Source organism: Hyperolius riggenbachi, chromosome 5 (genome assembly GCF_040937935.1).
Source record: "Hyperolius riggenbachi isolate aHypRig1 chromosome 5, aHypRig1.pri, whole genome shotgun sequence".
In the NCBI taxonomy this organism is placed as follows: Eukaryota; Metazoa; Chordata; class Amphibia; order Anura; family Hyperoliidae; genus Hyperolius; species Hyperolius riggenbachi.
In genome coordinates this window covers 355,687,079-355,704,460 of record NC_090650.1, presented here as the reverse complement: position 1 = coordinate 355,704,460, position 17,382 = coordinate 355,687,079, and the positions used below count along the sequence as shown (strand labels likewise).

General features: G+C 47.0%; 1 protein-coding gene across 8 annotated transcripts in view; it reads right to left on the bottom strand.

Moving 5' to 3' along the window:
* MCMDC2 (minichromosome maintenance domain containing 2) overlaps positions 1-9,539 on the bottom strand; it is a 49,191-nt gene extending 39,652 nt beyond the window's left edge. For 5 of the 8 annotated variants that reach the window (XM_068234807.1, XM_068234813.1, XM_068234808.1 and 2 more), the window contains exon 1: positions 8,328-8,929. In XM_068234807.1, the coding sequence (XP_068090908.1) occupies positions 8,328-8,433 (106 nt within the window). In that variant the 5' untranslated portion in view covers positions 8,434-8,929. Of the gene's footprint in view, positions 1-2,332; positions 2,412-8,327; positions 8,930-9,157 lie in introns of those variants that run through there. The other 3 variants (XM_068234810.1, XM_068234809.1, XM_068234811.1) reach the window with 3 other exon arrangements.
* Between the last annotated feature and the right edge of the window lie 7,843 nt (positions 9,540-17,382).

The window sequence follows — 17,382 nt, the reverse complement described above, 5'->3', positions numbered from 1 at the left end:
GGCCGAAAACTGACAAATAATGATTTTTTCCATTTTTTTTCTTAATATTCCTGTTAAAATGCATTTAGCAAAATGTACCACCCAAAGAAAGCCTGATTGGTGGCGGAAAAAACAAGATATAGATTATTTAATTGTGATAATTAGTCAGGGCCGGCCCTAGACTTTTTGCCGCCTGAGGCAAATTTAAAAGAAAATTGCTGCAGCCGCCGCCGCCACACCCCCCCCCCCCCCCGCCAAGCCAGAGGGGTAGCGGGCAGGTCGGGGGTATTGGGCCTAGCAGTGGGGAGGGGGGTCGGACCCCCCTAGACCCCCAGTGGGGAGGGGGGTCCTGCATCGCCGTCCACTTACAATACAGTTGGCGGCGATGCAGGAAGTGACGTCAGTGGAGCGCACGCTGGAACGCTGAAAAGTTGAGTCCTTCCCCGCCCGTGCCTCTTACTATCGGGCAGCGGCTGCTTCGTAATTACAGCTGGAGGGGAGCGCAGATCGGGGGACCCAGGCGAGGGAGGGAGGGGTCCGTCCCCCCTCCCCACCACTAGGCCCAATACCCCCGTCCTGCCCGCTACCCCTCCGGCTCGGCGGCCGGCCCCCCCGCACCCACGGACGGGCGGGTGCCGCCCCTAGAAGTTTGCCGCCTGAGGAAAATGTTTCACCCCACCTCATGAGCGGGCCGGCCCTGTAATTAGTGATAAAGTTATTGGTGAATGAATGGGAGGTGAAAATTGCTTGGATGCATAAAGTAAAAAAACACTAAAGGCTGAAGTGGTTAATATTGAGGGTTCCTCTGGCTGCCTAATACTAAGGGGAACCTGTATACCTGTGACGGGAAAGGGAAGCGAGGGAGAAGTGACAGCAGGGTCAACCAGCACTCTTGCGGAGTAATTTGGTGGAGGTTTCTGGGTACATGGAGGGCAAAGTCTAAGGTGCCAGTACATCTGTGCCTATAAGCTACTGTAAGGTAAATCCGGGCCTGCCTGTGGTGTGTGCGCTTGAAAATTTTACTGGGGGTTTCATGTCAGTTCAGATACCCATTAAAGTGGACCTGAACTCCAGCACAGGACAGAAGGAAACAGAGAGACACACACCCTGGGTGTATTTAGAGAGTTTAGCCTGTCTAATTCCTCCTCATCTGTTAATAATCAAAACTATAGTTTGATCAGCTCGCTGCCTCGGCTGTGTCAGCTCGCTGCCTCGGCTTAGCAGCTAATTTGAAAACACAGGATGTTAATCCTATGTCTGAGTCCATGAAAGCAGGAAGTAGACACACTGCAAATAACTGGTATCATCCTGATTTAAAACGTCTTGCTTTTACTGATGGCTAACACGGTTCAATACCCTACTGCTTATCTTTTAGAGCAGATAGGAAGTTTTGAGTTTAGGTCCGCTTTAATTTCATGTTAGTATCATAGACCTTCCAGTAGGTGGCAGCAACTGCTAATGTTTCTAGCCACAATATTGTAGAATGGCTTCATGAAATTACTATTACTTTATCCAGTATAGTATTTATATAGTGATGACATTTTCTGACACACTTTACAGAGTTCATGTTACTATAACATTAACACAATGCAAATTCCTCTAAACTAGATACTAATAATATAATACAATACTGTAGAGTTGGCCAATGAGAGCCTCATCATTCCAAGGGGATGAAAATATTATGTTGATTTGATGCAAATTCGTGGAGCTTGAAATCTGACCAATCATGAATTAGCTGATACATTTGATTGAACCAAATCCAAGCTGCATCAATTTAAATAAAATGAATATAACATTTGCATAAACTGGAAATGTTTGGTATCTCACTGACCACCTCTACTGAGCAGAGCCGGATTAAGGCTAAATGGGGCCCTAAGCAAAGTAACTGATTTGGGCCCCCCCCCCCCATCATGTCATAATAGCATCAGAAGATGCAGCTGCACAGCAACATGACTCACACCGGGGCAGCCGAGCTACTGGTTGCTATGGGCAACAGCCTGCTTTCCTCTGTGGGTGCACAATGCAGGGAATAGCAGCGGCAAAATGCAGAGTGAGAGATGAATGGCTGGGACATTTGCACTCAGGGGCTGGTGCAACCCTGTGAAGAGGACGCCAGATATCACAGCAGCAGCACTTTCCCCCTGTATCTCCAGCCTGGCAATAGCAGAAAGCTCTGGACACCGCCAAACCGGAAGCCGTTCCCCAGACAGAATTACATAACCACCCCCACCACCGAACAACCGATTTCCTCCCAAACTAGACAGCCACCATGCAGCCTCCATCCCAGTGAATACGATAGTCCAGCAGAGAAGGCAGCCACAGCGGGGGAGAATGACAGCACCAGATGACTCACATTCACCTCTTGCGATCCAAGCAATAGAGGTCCCGTCATCCGGAGCCCATCTGTCTCCTCTAGAGTGCTGCCGCTCTGTTACTACTACTATTACTACTTCCTACTTCCTGTCTGATCTGAGAATCAGGAAGTTCAGAGCGAGCGGCTGCACTGTAGAAGAGACAGATGGGTTTCAGATGACGGGATCTCTATTGCTTGGATCATGGATAGGTGAGTTTGCTATATGCTGCTATCATTCTTGCAGCAGCTGTGGTTCTCTGTGGGAAGGGAGGGAGGAGTGGGCAGTGGCAGAGCGCACAGTAGCAGGAGGGGGACCTAGGAGGAGAGCCTGGCTCTGAAGACAATCAGCAGCGCACGGCATCATTTGACAAGACAAGACAAATAACATTTATATTGCGCTTTTCTCCTGGTGGACTCAAAGCGCCAGAGCTGCAGCCACTAGGACGCGCCCTATATGCAGTAGCAGTGTTAGAAAGACTTGTCTAAGGTCTCCTACTGAATAGCTGCTGGCTTACTGAACAGGCAGAGCCGAGATTCGAACCCTGGTCTCCTGTGTCAGAGGCAGAGCCCTTAAAGGGACTCCGAGCAGTGCCTGTGGGTATGCCTTTAAGCATACCCACAACTAATTAATTACATCCTTACACCTATCAGCATGATGTTTGTAATTATATCCCCCGGGGTTCCTTATATTTCATTGCATTGTGCTGAATCGAACTGCCGACTTTGGAGAAAAGTCGTCCTGTGTAATACAATGTAACTATGGAAAGATGCATATCATTTTGAAGCTCTCTTTCTCCTCTTTCCAATGATAGATAAACTGCCACCCTACACCCTTTTAGTTTTCGCTATTTTCGCGATCAAAATTGCCGTGGCCGCGATTTCGATCGTGAAAATGGCGAAAACTAAAAGGCATAGGGTGGTGGTTTGTATATCATTGGAGAGAGGAGAAAGAGAGCTTTAAAATGATATGCATCTTCCATAGTTCCTGCACTGCTCAGAGTCCCTTTAACCATTATACCATCCAGCCACCGCTGACAGGATGGCGATGGCTGGTTTATGTGCTGATGGGGCCCCTTTAACTCTGAATGGGGCCCCAAGCGACTGCTTTTGTTGCCTGGTTGGTAATCCGGCCCTGCTACTGAGTATAATATATCATGTAAAATAAATCTACACAGATTTCACAATTCAGATTTTATTTTTGCACTACTGACATTAAAAAAGGCTGATTTTGATTTATGAAAAATGGAGCCAGTATGAAAAAAGAGGGTGCAGACAGGCCATGTAGCGTTCATATGTAAACCTGGCCCAGCGCCATTTGGCTCCACTGATGCTGAGGGCTCATTTCCACTATCGCAAATTCGCATTCGGTTTTCGCATGCAAATTCGCATAGCAATACAAGTGAATGGGACGGTTTCCACTTGTCAGGATTCCTTTGCATTTTTCTGTGCAGAAAAAATTTGCATGGCAGAGCCATCAGAATTTGCATACCGCCTACCGCTAGGCGAATCGCATATTCGCATGAGGTTTGGGTATGCGAATTTTCATTCGAAACAATGGAAAAAAGCACATCAGCACTGCCATCGCATAGACCCGCATGCGAAATTCGCATCCGCATGCGAATTTTTACCGCGGCGATTCGCACCGCACAAGTGGAAATGCAGCCTGATACAACTCTGGGAATTCTGAGGTGATATCGGCAGAGCAGCAGTGGGGTTACATCACATTTATTGTCATTGGCTTCCTGGTATACAGGACCCGTATAAGAGCATTTGGCTTTTTTTGAGCAAGTTGAAATGGTATGCATTCAGGGCTAGGTCACACCAAAAATCGCCATGTGCCTACCGATTTTCTATTTTTGCTTAGTGATTTTGGAGCATTTGCGTTTAGCAATTCTGTAGTTCTTGAAGCAATACAGGCAGTACACATTGACCTGGAAAGCTTTTGAGAAAAAAAAATAAAACGCATTGAAAATGTCTTTGTTCATCGATTTTTAAAGTGATTTGACAGTTTTCCTATACTATACATTGAGGCATAATCACCTACAAAATGCTGCATTTGCAAAAAAAAAAAAAAAAAAAATCACATCTCTCTGGTGTGAGTTAGTCCATACAAACACAATAGCCATGCGCTTTTCGGAATGCTGGCGCTTTTAAAAGTGCTCAAAAGAGCTCTTAGTGAGAACCAGCCCTCAGAGCAAGTTTCCTCCTTTGTCTTGGTCATGATACAATATAGGAGATTTGAGATCCATACATTCATTGATGTCCCTGAGGTTTGTTCCGTGACTGTATAGGAGCGCGGGCAGCATGTTGGCGTAGTGGTTATTTAGCACCCTCGCATTGCAGCGCTGGATTCCCGATTCGAATCCAAGCCAGGGCAACATCTGCAAGGAGGTTGTATGTTCTCCCCGTGTCTGTGTGGGTTTGCTCCGGGCACTTCAGTTTCCTCATTAATTGGCTTACCCCTAAAATTGGCCCTAGACTACGATACATCCAATAGACAATATAGACATATGACGATGGTAGGGATTAGATTGTGAGCGACTCTGAGGAACAGTTAAGTGACCAGACAATATAGTCTGTACAGCGCTGCTGAAGATGTTGACGCTATATAATAACTGAAAATTATAATATAGATGCTTTCTAGTCATTGGTTCATTGTGATCCAATTGCCTAACGATCCTTTTAGGTCCTGTGCAGATTAACTTTCATTTTTCTGTGAATGATTATCACAACATTTGATAATCACATATTAACTAAGCTTCTTCATTTGTATACAGCTCCATTTGTGTTTCAGGCCCAGTGCACACCGAGCGGTTTTAGCAGCGATCCGCCAACTGCATCCGCCTGTGAAAACGCTTGGCTAATGTATTTCAATGGGATGGGGCACACCAGCGGTTTGAGGTTTTTAGCAAACCGCAAACGTGCCTCCTGCCGCACGTATGCGGTTTGCAGAAGCGTTTCTGCCTCAATGTAAAGTATAGGAAAACCACAAACCGCTCTGGAAAACGTTTTGTTACAGAAGGTGTTCAGTAACAGCTTTTACTGTAACAATATTATTAATCTGCTACACAAAAATGCTCCCAAAAATGCTAGGCATGTTTAGAAAACGTCTCTAAACATGCCTAGAATCGCTCTGAAATCTGCTCCAAAAACCTCTAGCGTTTTGCCGATCTGGTAGTGGTTTTGGTGTGCACTGGGCCTGAGTATGTGTGGGCTGAAGCACACTGGCTGAAATTCCAAAACAGTCATGTGATTAGTATGTGAGCATATGCATGAAACATGAGGGTATTTTCCTTATCTAAACGTTCAAAATAACTGAGAATGAAATTCTTTGCCTACACATTTAACCTAACAGGCCAGACTTGCTTAGCAGGCCATTTGTCATTGATGCAATCAAAATACAGTGTGTGGTTCCGTGGACACAATTGGTATTTGTTTTAGAGACAGGCTTTTGTATTCTTTGCTCTCTTCACCCCAGGCTTAGTTATAAAAGCAACAACAATATGTAAATGCTGCTTCCTTATTACAGTTCCAGCATTTCTCTTATTATCCTCGCAGTGGAGTAAAATGTTTCTGAAGAGTTCAAGGGCCCATTCACACTTGAAAGCGCAAAACGCTGGCGCTTACCGCCGGCGTTTTGAGTGAGTGATTTTTCAGCAAAAAATCACTGAACACTGCAGCGATTTTTCCGCGTTCGCGTTTAGCGCTTCTATAGCACTGAAACGCGATCGCCGGGATATCGCCTGAAAATGGTGCAGGTGACACGTTTGCGTTTCGCAATTTTGGGCAATTTGCGGCGATTATCGCAAATCGCCAAAGTAAGAATGAGCCCATAGGGTTTTATTACACTAACACTTTTTAAAAGCGCCAGCGTTTTAGCGGCAAAACGCTGTAGTGTGAATGGGCCCTTAATTCCATGGGTAGAAGAAGCAAAAATACCGCAAAAATATGGTAATTGTTAAAGTCCTAGTTCAGGCTAAACATTGATGTATATTGTGTGGAATTCATAGCTTGCAATTCACAAAGGGTTCTGCATTGCACATAACCAATTTTGCATTATGAAACCCTTTTATTGTATGGCTGGTTGAGTTTGCAGTTTGACTTCCTGTTTTAATGCGATATTCAGTTGGGTTAGACTTGAGCCCCATTTACACTTAATCAGTTGGTACGCGTGTTTTTTTCTTCTAAATAGCAGTGCATCGTGAAAAAGTGTGAACTGTGCCATAGGAAAATGTGCCATAGAAAAATGGGCATTACTCAGTTGTCCTTTCAGTTACAACTGAGAGCAACTGATTAAGGCCTCCTTTCCACGGACTGTTGAGCTGTGTGCTCAGCAAGCAGTTACCAGGCAGCAGTGAACAGTTACCAGGCAGCAACAAGCAGTTACCAGGCAGCAGTGAGCAGTTGTAAGAGTGGCATTTCACTGCCTATCAACAGGCCATAGAAATGAGGCCTAAGTGTAAACAGGGCCTAAATAGCAGTCTGTGAGCTGTCTAAACTCCTCGCCCTATGCCATCATCCACAGGAGGGGGAGGAGCTGGGACTGGGAGCGGGCACCAGCCAATCTTTTTCTGTGAACAGAGATGACCCCACACATTTCCTGCATGAGCTCCACAGGGTCAGGTGATGGCTTTGTGCTGGGCAAGAAACTCTCACTATACTGGCAGCACTTTCTGCAAAGATGTCTGAGTCACGTGAAAGGGAATATCTCAGGGATACCTGCCTCAAACGCAACACTTGTGTGAATAGTCAGGCATGAAAAGTTTGCAAGGGTGATCTAGGGCTTTAATGGCTAACAAGAAAAAAAAGTTGAATAAATGCCTCCTGGTGCCCTGTGCACTACACATAATCTGGCTGCAGCTGCTGCTTGCTCCAGGCTTACTCCACCATCCATACAGGTACCCCACGTGGTTGCCAAGTAACTTGGGCGCATGTGTGACGTCACACGTTACTAGGCAACCACGTGGGGTGCGTGTATGGATGGCGAAGGGAGCCTGAAGTAAACGGCGGCCCAGGACAGGTAATGTATAGAGTACACAGGGCACTAGAAGGCACAATAAGCATTAGGGGGGGACATTTTTGGGGGTTTCATTGCTCATCCTGATATAGTTCGCAGTTACCGGCGCCGCTGCACACCCGATAGAGCAAGTCAGGGCCACATCTTGCAGCATATCCAACCTAATAATGCTACCAATTTCAGGCCAAAATTGTTCGCATTTTTGACCGGGCATGCATTTGGCAGCATTGATTTTCATTCAATTCCGATTATTATAGTCGGATCGGTTGGTCGATCGGCTGCCAAGTCGCCTGATGTATGGTTACCTTTACTTTCTCACAAGCAGTGTCTTATCCAGACAAGAGATGATATCTGTGTAGCTCTAAAGCCGCATCTACACGAGTAGATGCGGCCGCGATGCTCCTTATCAATCGAGCCGCTGATGCAGCTCGATTGATAAGATCCGACAGGACGCATCTCCGCACCGCCGATTCCCTGCTCGCTCCCCGCGAGGGGACAATGGCAGGGAATCGAGCGGAAGATAAGCGGCGCCGGTGGGGACGAGTGGGCACGAGCGGGGAATCGAATGCAGCGCACGCGCGGCGAGCAGGGACGCGGCGGGCACGCGGAAGAGGCGATCCGGCGGCTAATCGAGCCGCCGGATCGCTGCAATGTCCCATAGTGTAGATGGGGCTTAAATGGAAAAAAAAAATCCTAGAAACCCCGGTATCAGATAGGCTTTAGCTAAGGTAAATGAATGGTAACGGTGCAAATTGTATAGAAAACTGCACCATGTGTGGTGCAAATCGAATCTAATCAGAATGTAAAACCTTCTTAAATCATTCCATTAATAGAAACAATCGATAATTGCCTTCTGGTTAGTTTCGATTGTTCAAATCAAAAGATCGAATCTGAAGGAAAAATTGTACCCTTAATGGGCACTTTTAGTAAACCTGTTATAATTTGTCTTTACTAAGCTTCCATAACAATAGTATGTACCATTATATTTTTTGCAGTCCTCTATAAATTTCTCCAGCCCGCCACTCCTGTCCATGTAAATAAGAGCAGCCTGTCTCAGGTGAGTAGCATTTAGTGCAGAGCTCATGGCTTCCAGGTCTGTCAGTACACAGCTCCGCCCCTCCTCACAGTGGCTGCAGGTCTGTCAGTACACAGTTCCGCCTATCCTCACAGTGGCTTCAGGTCTGTCAGTACACAGCTCCGCCTCTCCTCACAGTGGCTTCAGGTCTGTCAGTACTCAGCTCCGCCCCTCCTCACAGTGGCTGCAGGTCTGTCAGTACACAGCTCCGCCTCTCCTAACAGTGGCTGCAGGTCTGTCAGTACACAGCTCCGCCCCTCCTCACAGTGGCTTCAGGTCTGTCAGTACACAGCTCCGCCTCTCCTCACAGTGGCTGCAGGTCTGTCAGTATATGTCTCCACCTCTCCTTACAGTGGCTGCAGGTCTGTCAGTACACAGCTCTGCCTCTCCTCACAGTGGCTGCAGGTCTGTTAGTACACAGCTCCACCCCTCCTCACAGTGGCTGCAGGTCTGTTAGTACACAGCTCCGCCCCTCCTCACAGTGGCTGCAGGTCTGTCAGTACACAGCTCCGCCCCTGCTCACAGTGGCATCAGGTCTGTTAGTACACAGCTGCGCCTATCCTCACAGTGGCTTCAGGTCTGTCAGTACACAGCTCCGCCTCTCCTCACAGTGGCTGCAGGTCTGTTAGTACACAGCTCCGCCCCTCCTCACAGTGGCTGCAGGTCTGTCAGTATATGTCTCCACCTCTCCTCACAGTGGCTGCAGGTCTGTCAGTACACAGCTCTGCCTCACCTCACAGTGGCTGGAGGTCTGTCAGTACACAACTCAGCCTCTCCTCACAGTGGCTGCAGGTCTGTCAGTACACAGCTCCGCCCCTCCTCACAGTGGCTGCAGGTCTGTCAGTACACAGCTCAGCCTCTCCTCACAGTGGCTGGAGGTCTGTCAGTACACAGCTCTGCCTCTCCTCACAGTGGCTGGAGGTCTGTCAGTACACAACTCAGCCTCTCCTCACAGTGGCTTCAGGTCTGTCAGTACACAACTCAGCCTCTCCTCACAGTGGCTGCAGGTCTGTCAGTATATGTCTCCACCTCTCCTCACAGTGGCTGCAGGTCTGTCAGTACACAGCTCCGCCTTTCCTCACAGTGGCTGCAGGTCTGTCAGCATATGTCTCCACCTCTCCCCACAGTGTACATTTCTGCCTCCCTCATGATTGCTGCAGACTTTCCTTACAGTGGCTGAAGCCCTGAAAACAGCAGTAAAATGTGTAGCTAAGAAACAGGTTTAGCAGTAAGCCTATATTATGGCCTGTATGACTCAGCTCTGCGATTACAATGCCCTGAGTAAAAATAAAATCCAGCTTGTAAGTGTACATAAAGTGACTTATGGCAATAAACCCACTATATTACAGTGTACATAGTATATATTTAGCAACAAAAACATGGCCCAAGGAGCTGCAAAAAAATCAGCTGAAAAGCATAGGAGCTGATTGTATTAGACACTACATTAAGGCCTTGTGTAACCACTTGAGGACCGCCCCCAGCCGATGGGCGGCGGCAAAGTCCGGGCCCAAACGGCCGCAATACGCCCATCGGCGGAAGCGGCTGCGGGAGTGGCTATGCGGCGATCGCGTCATTCGTGACGCGATCAGCCGCCGGGGACTGGCTCCGCCCACCGCTCGTAGTAACCCGCCGGCCGTTCGGAAGCGCCGGCGGGTTACTAGCACCCGGATCGCCGCTGCACATATGTATAATAGGCTTTGTAATGTATACAAAGCCTATTATACTGGCTGCCTCCTGCCCTGGTGGTCCCAGTGTCCGAGGGACCACCAGGGCAGGCTGCAGCCACCCTAGTCTGCACCCAAGCACACTGATTTCCCCCCCCCTGCCCCCTGATCGCCCACAGCACCCCTCAGACCCCCCCCTGCCCACCCCCCAGACCACTGTTTGCACCCAGTCACCCCCCTAATCACCCATCAATCACTCCCTGTCACTATCTGTCAACGCTATTTTTTTTTTATCCCCCCCCCCTGCCCACTGCCCCCTCCTGATCACCCCCCACCCCTCAGATTCTCCCCAGACCCCCCCCCCCCCCGTGTACTATATGCATCTATCCCCCCTGATCACCTGTCAATCACCCGTCAATCACCCGTCAATCACCCGTCAATCACCCCCTGTCACTGCCACCCATCAATTAGCCCCTAACCTGCCCCTTGCGGGCAATCTGATCACCCCCCCACACCAATAGATCGCCCGCAGATCCGACATCAGATCACCTCCCAAATCCATTGTTTACATCTATTCTCTCCTCTAAACACCCACTAATTACCCATCAATCACCCATCAATCACCCCCTATCACCACCTGTCACTGTTACCCATCAGATTAGACCCTAATCTACCCCTTGCGGGCACCCAATCACCCGCCCACACGCTCAGATTGCCCTCAGACCCCCCCTTATCAATTCGCCAGTGCAATATTTACATCTGTTATTCCCTGTAATAACCCACTGATCACCTGTCAATCACCTATCAATCACCCCCTGTCACTGCCACCCATCAATCACCCCCTGTCACTGCCACCCATCAATCAGCCCCTAACCTGCCCCTTGCGGGCAATCTGATCACCCACCCACACCAATAGATCGCCCGCAGATCCGACATCAGATCACCTCCCAAGTGCAGTGTATACATCTCTTCTCTCCTCTAAACACCCACTAATTACCCATCAATCACCCCCTATCACCACCTGTCACTGTTACCCATCAGATTAGACCCTAATCTGCCCCTTGCGGGCACCCAATCACCCGCCCACACGCTCAGATTGCCCTCAGACCCCCCCCCCCTTATCAATTCGCCAGTGCAATATTTACATCTGTTATTCCCTGTAATAACCCACTGATCACCTGTCAATCACCTATCAATCACCCCCTGTCACTGCCACCCATCAATCACCCCCTGTCACTGCCACCCATCAATCAGCCCCTAACCTGCCCCTTGCGGGCAATCTGATCACCCACCCACACTAATAGATCGCCCGCAGATCCGACATCAGATCACCTCCCAAGTGCAGTGTTTACATCTCTTCTCTCCTCTAAACACCCACTAATTACCCATCAATCACCCCCTATCACCACCTGTCACGGTTACCCATCAGATTAGACCCTAATCTGCCCCTTGCGGGCACCCAATCACCCGCCCACACCTCAGAACGTCCTCAGACCCCAGCCCTGATCACCTCGCTAGTGCATTGCTTGCATCTATTTCCCCCCTCTAATCACACCTTGAGACACCCATCAATCACCTCCTGTCACCCCCTAGCACACCTACCCATCAGATCAGGCCCTAATTTGCCCTGTGTGGGCTCCTGATCACTCGGCCAAACCCTCAGATCCCCCTCAGACCCCCTTCCGATCACCTCCCCAGTGCATTGATTGCATCTATTTTCCCCTCTAACCGCCCCCTGAGACACCCATCAATCACCTCCTGTCACCCCCCTAGCACTCCTATCCATCAGATCAGGCCCAAAACATCCTGTCATCTAAGAGGCCACCCTGCTTATGACCGGTTCCACAAAATTTGCCCCCTCATAGACCACCTGTCATCAAAATTTGCAGATGCTTATACCCCTGAACAGTCATTTTGAGAAATTTGGTTTCCAGACTACTCACAGTTTTGGGCCCGTAAAATGCCAGGGCAGTATAGGAACCCCACAGTGACCCCATTTCAGAAAGAAGACACCCCAAGGTATTCTGTTAGGAGTATGATGAGTTCATAGAAGATTTTATTTTTTGTCAAAAGTTAGCGGAAATTGGATTTTTATTGTTTTTTTCACAAAGTGTCATTTTTCACTAACTTGTGACAAAAAATAAAATCTTCTACGAACTCACCATACCCCTAACGGAATACCTTGGGGTGTCTTCTTTCTAAAATGGGGTCACTTGTGGGGTTCCTATACTGCCCTGGCATTTTAGGGGCCCTAAACCGTGAGGAGTAGTCTAGAAAACAAATGCCTCAAAATGACCTGTGAATAGGACGTTGGGCCCCTTAGCGCACCTAGGCTGCAAAAAAGTGTCACACATGTGGTATCGCCATACTCAGGAGAAGTAGTATAATGTGTTTTGTGGTGTATTTTCACACATACCCATGCTGGGTGGGAGAAATCTCTCTGTAAATGGACAATTGTGTGTAAAAAAAAATCAAAAATGTGTCATTTACAGAGATATTTCTCCCACCCAGCATGGTTATATGTAAAAATACACCACAAAACACATTATACTACTTCTTCTGAGTACGGCGATACCACATGTGTGACACTTTTTTGCAGCCTAACTGTGCTAAGGGGCCCAAAGTCCAATGAGTACCTTTAGGATTTCACAGGTCATTTTGAGACATTTGGGTTCAAGGCTACTCCTCACGGTTTAGGGCCCCTAAAATGCCAGGGCAGTATAGGAACCCCACAAGTGACCCCATTTTAGAAAGAAGACACCCAAGGTATTCTGTTAGGTGTATGATGAGTTCATAGAAGATTTTATTTTTTGTCACAAGTTAGCGGAAATTGATATGTATTGTTTTTTTTTTTCACAAAGTGTCATTTTCCGCTAACTTGTGACAAAAAAAAAAATCTTCTATGAACTCACCATACTCCTAACAGAATACCTTGGGGTGTCTTCTTTCTAAAATGGGGTCACTTGTGGGGTTCCTATACTGCCCTGGCATTTTAGGGGCCCTAAACCGTGAGCAGTAGTCTAGAATCCAAATGCCTCAAAATGACCTGTGAATAGGACGTTAGGCCCCTTAGCGCACCTAGGTTGCAAAAAAGTGTCACACATGTGGTATCGCCGTACTCAGAAGAAGTAGTATATTGTGTTTTGGGGTGTATTTTTACACATACCCATGCTGGGTGGGAGAAATCTCTCTGTAAATGGACAATTGTGTGTAAAAAAAAATCAAACAATTGTCATTTACAGAGATATTTCTCCCACCCAGCATGGGTATGTGTAAAAATACACCCCAAAACACATTATACTACTTCTCCTGAGTACGGCGGTACCACATGTGTGGCACTTTTTTGCACCCTAAGTGCGCTAAGAGGCCCAAAGTCCAATGAGTACCTTTAGGTTTTCACAGGTCATTTTGCGACATTTGGTTTCAAGACTACTCCTCACGGTTTAGGGCCCCTAAAATGCCAGGGCAGTATAGGAACCCCACAAATGACCCCATTTTAGAAAGAAGACACCCCAAGGTATTCCGTTAGGAGTATGGTGAGTTCATAGAAGATTTTATTTTTTGTCACAAGTTAGCGGAAAATGACACTTTGTGAAAAAAAACAATTAAAATCAATTTCCGCTAACTTGTGACAAAAAAAAAAAATCTTCTATGAACTCACCATCCTCCTAACGGAATACCTTGGGGTGTCTTCTTTCTAAAATGGGGTAATTTGTGGGGTTCCTATACTGTCCTGGCATTTTAGGGGCCCTAAACCGTGAGGAGTAGTCTTGAAACGAAATTTCTCAAAATGACCTGTGAAATCCTAAAGGTACTCATTGAACTTTGGGCCCCTTAGCGCAGTTAGGGTGCAAAAAAGTGCCACACATGTGGTATCGCCGTACTCAGGAGAAGTAGTATAATTTGTTTTGGGGTGTATTTTTACACATACCCATGCTGAGTGGGAGAAATATCTCTATAAATAGACAATTGTGTGTAAAAAAAATTAAACAATTGTCATTTACGGAGATATTTCTCCCACCCAGCATGGGTATGTGTAAAAATACACCCCAAAACACATTATACTACTTCTCCTGAGTACGGCAATACCACATGTGTGGCACTTTTTTGCAGCCTAACTGTGCTAAGGGGCCAAAAGTCCAATGAGCATCTTTAGGCTTTACAGGGGTGCTTACAATTAGGCACCCCCCAAAATGCCAGGACAGTGAACACACCCCACAAATGACCCCATTTTGGAAAGTAGACACTTCAAGGTATTCAGAGAGGAGCATAGTGAGTCTGTGGCAGATTTCATTTTTTTTTGTCGCAAGTTAGAAGAAATGGAAACTTTTTTTTTTTTCTTTTTTTTGTCAGAAAGTGTCATTTGCCGCTAACTTGTGACAAAAAATAAAATCTTATATGAACTCACCATGCCTCTCACTGAATACTTTGGGATGTCTTCTTTCCAAAATGGGGTCATTTGGGGGGTATTTGTACTATCCTGGAATTTTAGCCCCTCATGAAACCTGACAGGTGCGCAGAAAAGTCAGAGATGCTTGAAAATGGGAAAATTCACTTTTGGCACCATAGTTTGTAAACGCTATAACTTTTACCCAATCCAATAAATATACACTGAATGGTTTTTTTTTTATCAAAGACATGTAGCAGAATAACTTTCGCGCTCAAATGTATAGGAAATTTTACTTTATTTGAAAAATGTCAGCACAGCAAGTTAAAAAAGTCATTTTTTTGCCAAAATTCATGTCTTTTTTGATGAATATAATAAAAAGTAAAACTCGCAGCAGCAATCAAATAGCAGCAAAAGAAAGCTGTATTAGTGACAAGAAAAGGAGGTAAAATTCATTTAGGTGGTAGGTTGTATGACCGAGCAATAAACCGTGAAAGCTGCAGTGGTCTGAATGGAGAAAAAGGCTCTGGTCCTTAAGGGGCGAAAAGACTGTGGTCCTGAAGTGGTTAAATGGATGAATTCATGGCACTAAAACACACTGTGCCCTCTATCTGTGAAATCTCATTTTGTGCCAGTTAACCAATATACCTAAGAGCAGTATATAAGAGTCTCCCGGTCAACCGTGGTCACACAAATGATGAAGAAAACCACAAGTGAGACAGTAAGGGCTGGTTCACCCTACCAGTGCTTTTCTATTGCTACGTACACACTTGCGATAACTATCGTTTGCAAGGAACGATAGTTACCAGACGAACGATATTGGAAAGATTGGAATGCAACGATGGGATGCAGCGATCATCATACACATTTTAACGATCGTTCTCGCAGAAAAGAACGATCAGAAGGAAATGTTGCGTACATATTTATATACAATAAAAAAAAAACAAAAAACACTGACATGGAGTTACAATAGATACAAATATATGATTGTTAACTTGAACACAAAGTTTAATTGAAATGAGCAATGTAACAATCTTTACGGCTGCGCTACAAAGGAAGTACTGAAGCTGGGCAGAATTCAACGCAGGCGCATTGGCCCTTGTAACAATCGTTCTCGGCCGATGTCTGTACACACTATAGTTTTGCAACGATTGTCGGTAGATATGATCCGTCAGGTTGGATATTTCCATCTTCCCGATGTCGTTCTTTTGTCGTTTGTGTTAATGATCGTTGGGTAAAGTTCTTTCCCCGATTGTCGGCGGAACGATCGTTAATGAGCTGTTTCAAACGACCATAGTCGCCAGTGTGTACGCAGCATAAGTGACAGCATTGCATAGACTGCACTGTCTGCTGATTCCATACATGCGCTGCAATTCACTTTTCACAGCACATGGTTGCCTGGATTTTGGGGCGATTCGGCCTGTGATCCCATTCAGTATAATGAATGGGATTGCAAGCCCTGCCCCCCTGGCGTATGATGCGCACTATACTAAATGGGATAGCAGGCGCAATCGCCCCGAAATGCAGGAAACCACGCGCTGCGATTCAAAAATGAATCCCAGCGCATGAATGGAAACCGCAGACAGTGCAGTCTGTTGCCCCTGCGATCGCGTTTCCATAAGCGTGCATGAAAGCATGCTATATGGAAACGAGGCCTAAATGAAGGTTCACACTTGTCTGTGCGGAAACCACCAACGTTTCTTCACATGCCAATTTTTAGCCTATCTGCACTACAATGCGCAAGTTTTTCCACAGTGGCTAATGGTTGTCAGTGAGAAAACTCACATGAAGTGCAAAATAATGCTGCACTGCTGTGATTTTTATTTTTTTCACAGGCAAATTATTTTGAAAAATGTTACCAGCCTTAACCACTTGCCGACCGCGCACTCATAACGCGTGTCGGCAAAGTGGTAGCTGCAGGACCAGCGACGCAGATCTGCGTCGCCGGCTGCAGGCTAATTAATCAGGAAACAGCCGCTCGCGCGAGCGGCTGCTTCCAGTCAATTCACGGCGGGGGGCTCCGTGAATGGCCTGCGGGCCGCCGATCGCGGCTCGCAGGCTAAATGTAAACACAAGCGGAAATAATCCACTTAGTTTACATTTGTACAACACTGCTAACAGTAGCAGCGTTGTACTAGATCAGCGATCCCCGGCCAATCAGCGGCCGGGGATCGCTGTCACATGACAGGCAGGAGCCTGTTAGAGACTGCACAGGACAGATCCGTTCCTGTGCAGCCTCCGATCTCCGGAGAAGGGAGGGAGGAGAGGGAGAGGGGGAATCCTGCGGTGAAGGGGGCTTTGAGGTGCCCCTCCCCCCCTGCCAGCCACACGCAGGCAGGAGCGATCAGACCCCCCCAGCACATCATCCCCCTAGTGGGGAAAAAAGGGGGGCGATCTGGTCGCTCTGCCTGGTGTTTGATCTGTGCTGGGGGCTGTAGAGCCCACCCAGCACAGATCAGCGAAATCAGCGCTGGTCCTTAAGGGGGGGGGGGGGAGGGATAAAGGCTGGGTCATCAAGTGGTTAAAGTGCCAATGTAACAAGAGTTATATGGAAGCTGCCATATTTATTTCCTTTTAAACAATATTGTTGCCTGGCTAGCCTGCTGATCCTCTTTCTCTAATACCTTTAGTCACACACACTGAAAAAGCATGCAGCAGATCAGGTGTTTCTGACATTATTGCTAAAAGTGGGTACACACATCAGATAAAAGTCTTTGGAAAATAAAAGCCCACAGACCAATGTTACCCCCTTCCATGTAGTATAAGAGCCATACTCTACACACTCTTTTCTATGGAGCTGAACTCCTCATCAGATAAAATTTTTTGCAAGATGCTGCACACAAAGATGCTGTACACATGCAACAAATCAGTATCTGCAAAAGATCAGTTCCTGCAAAAGATCCGTTC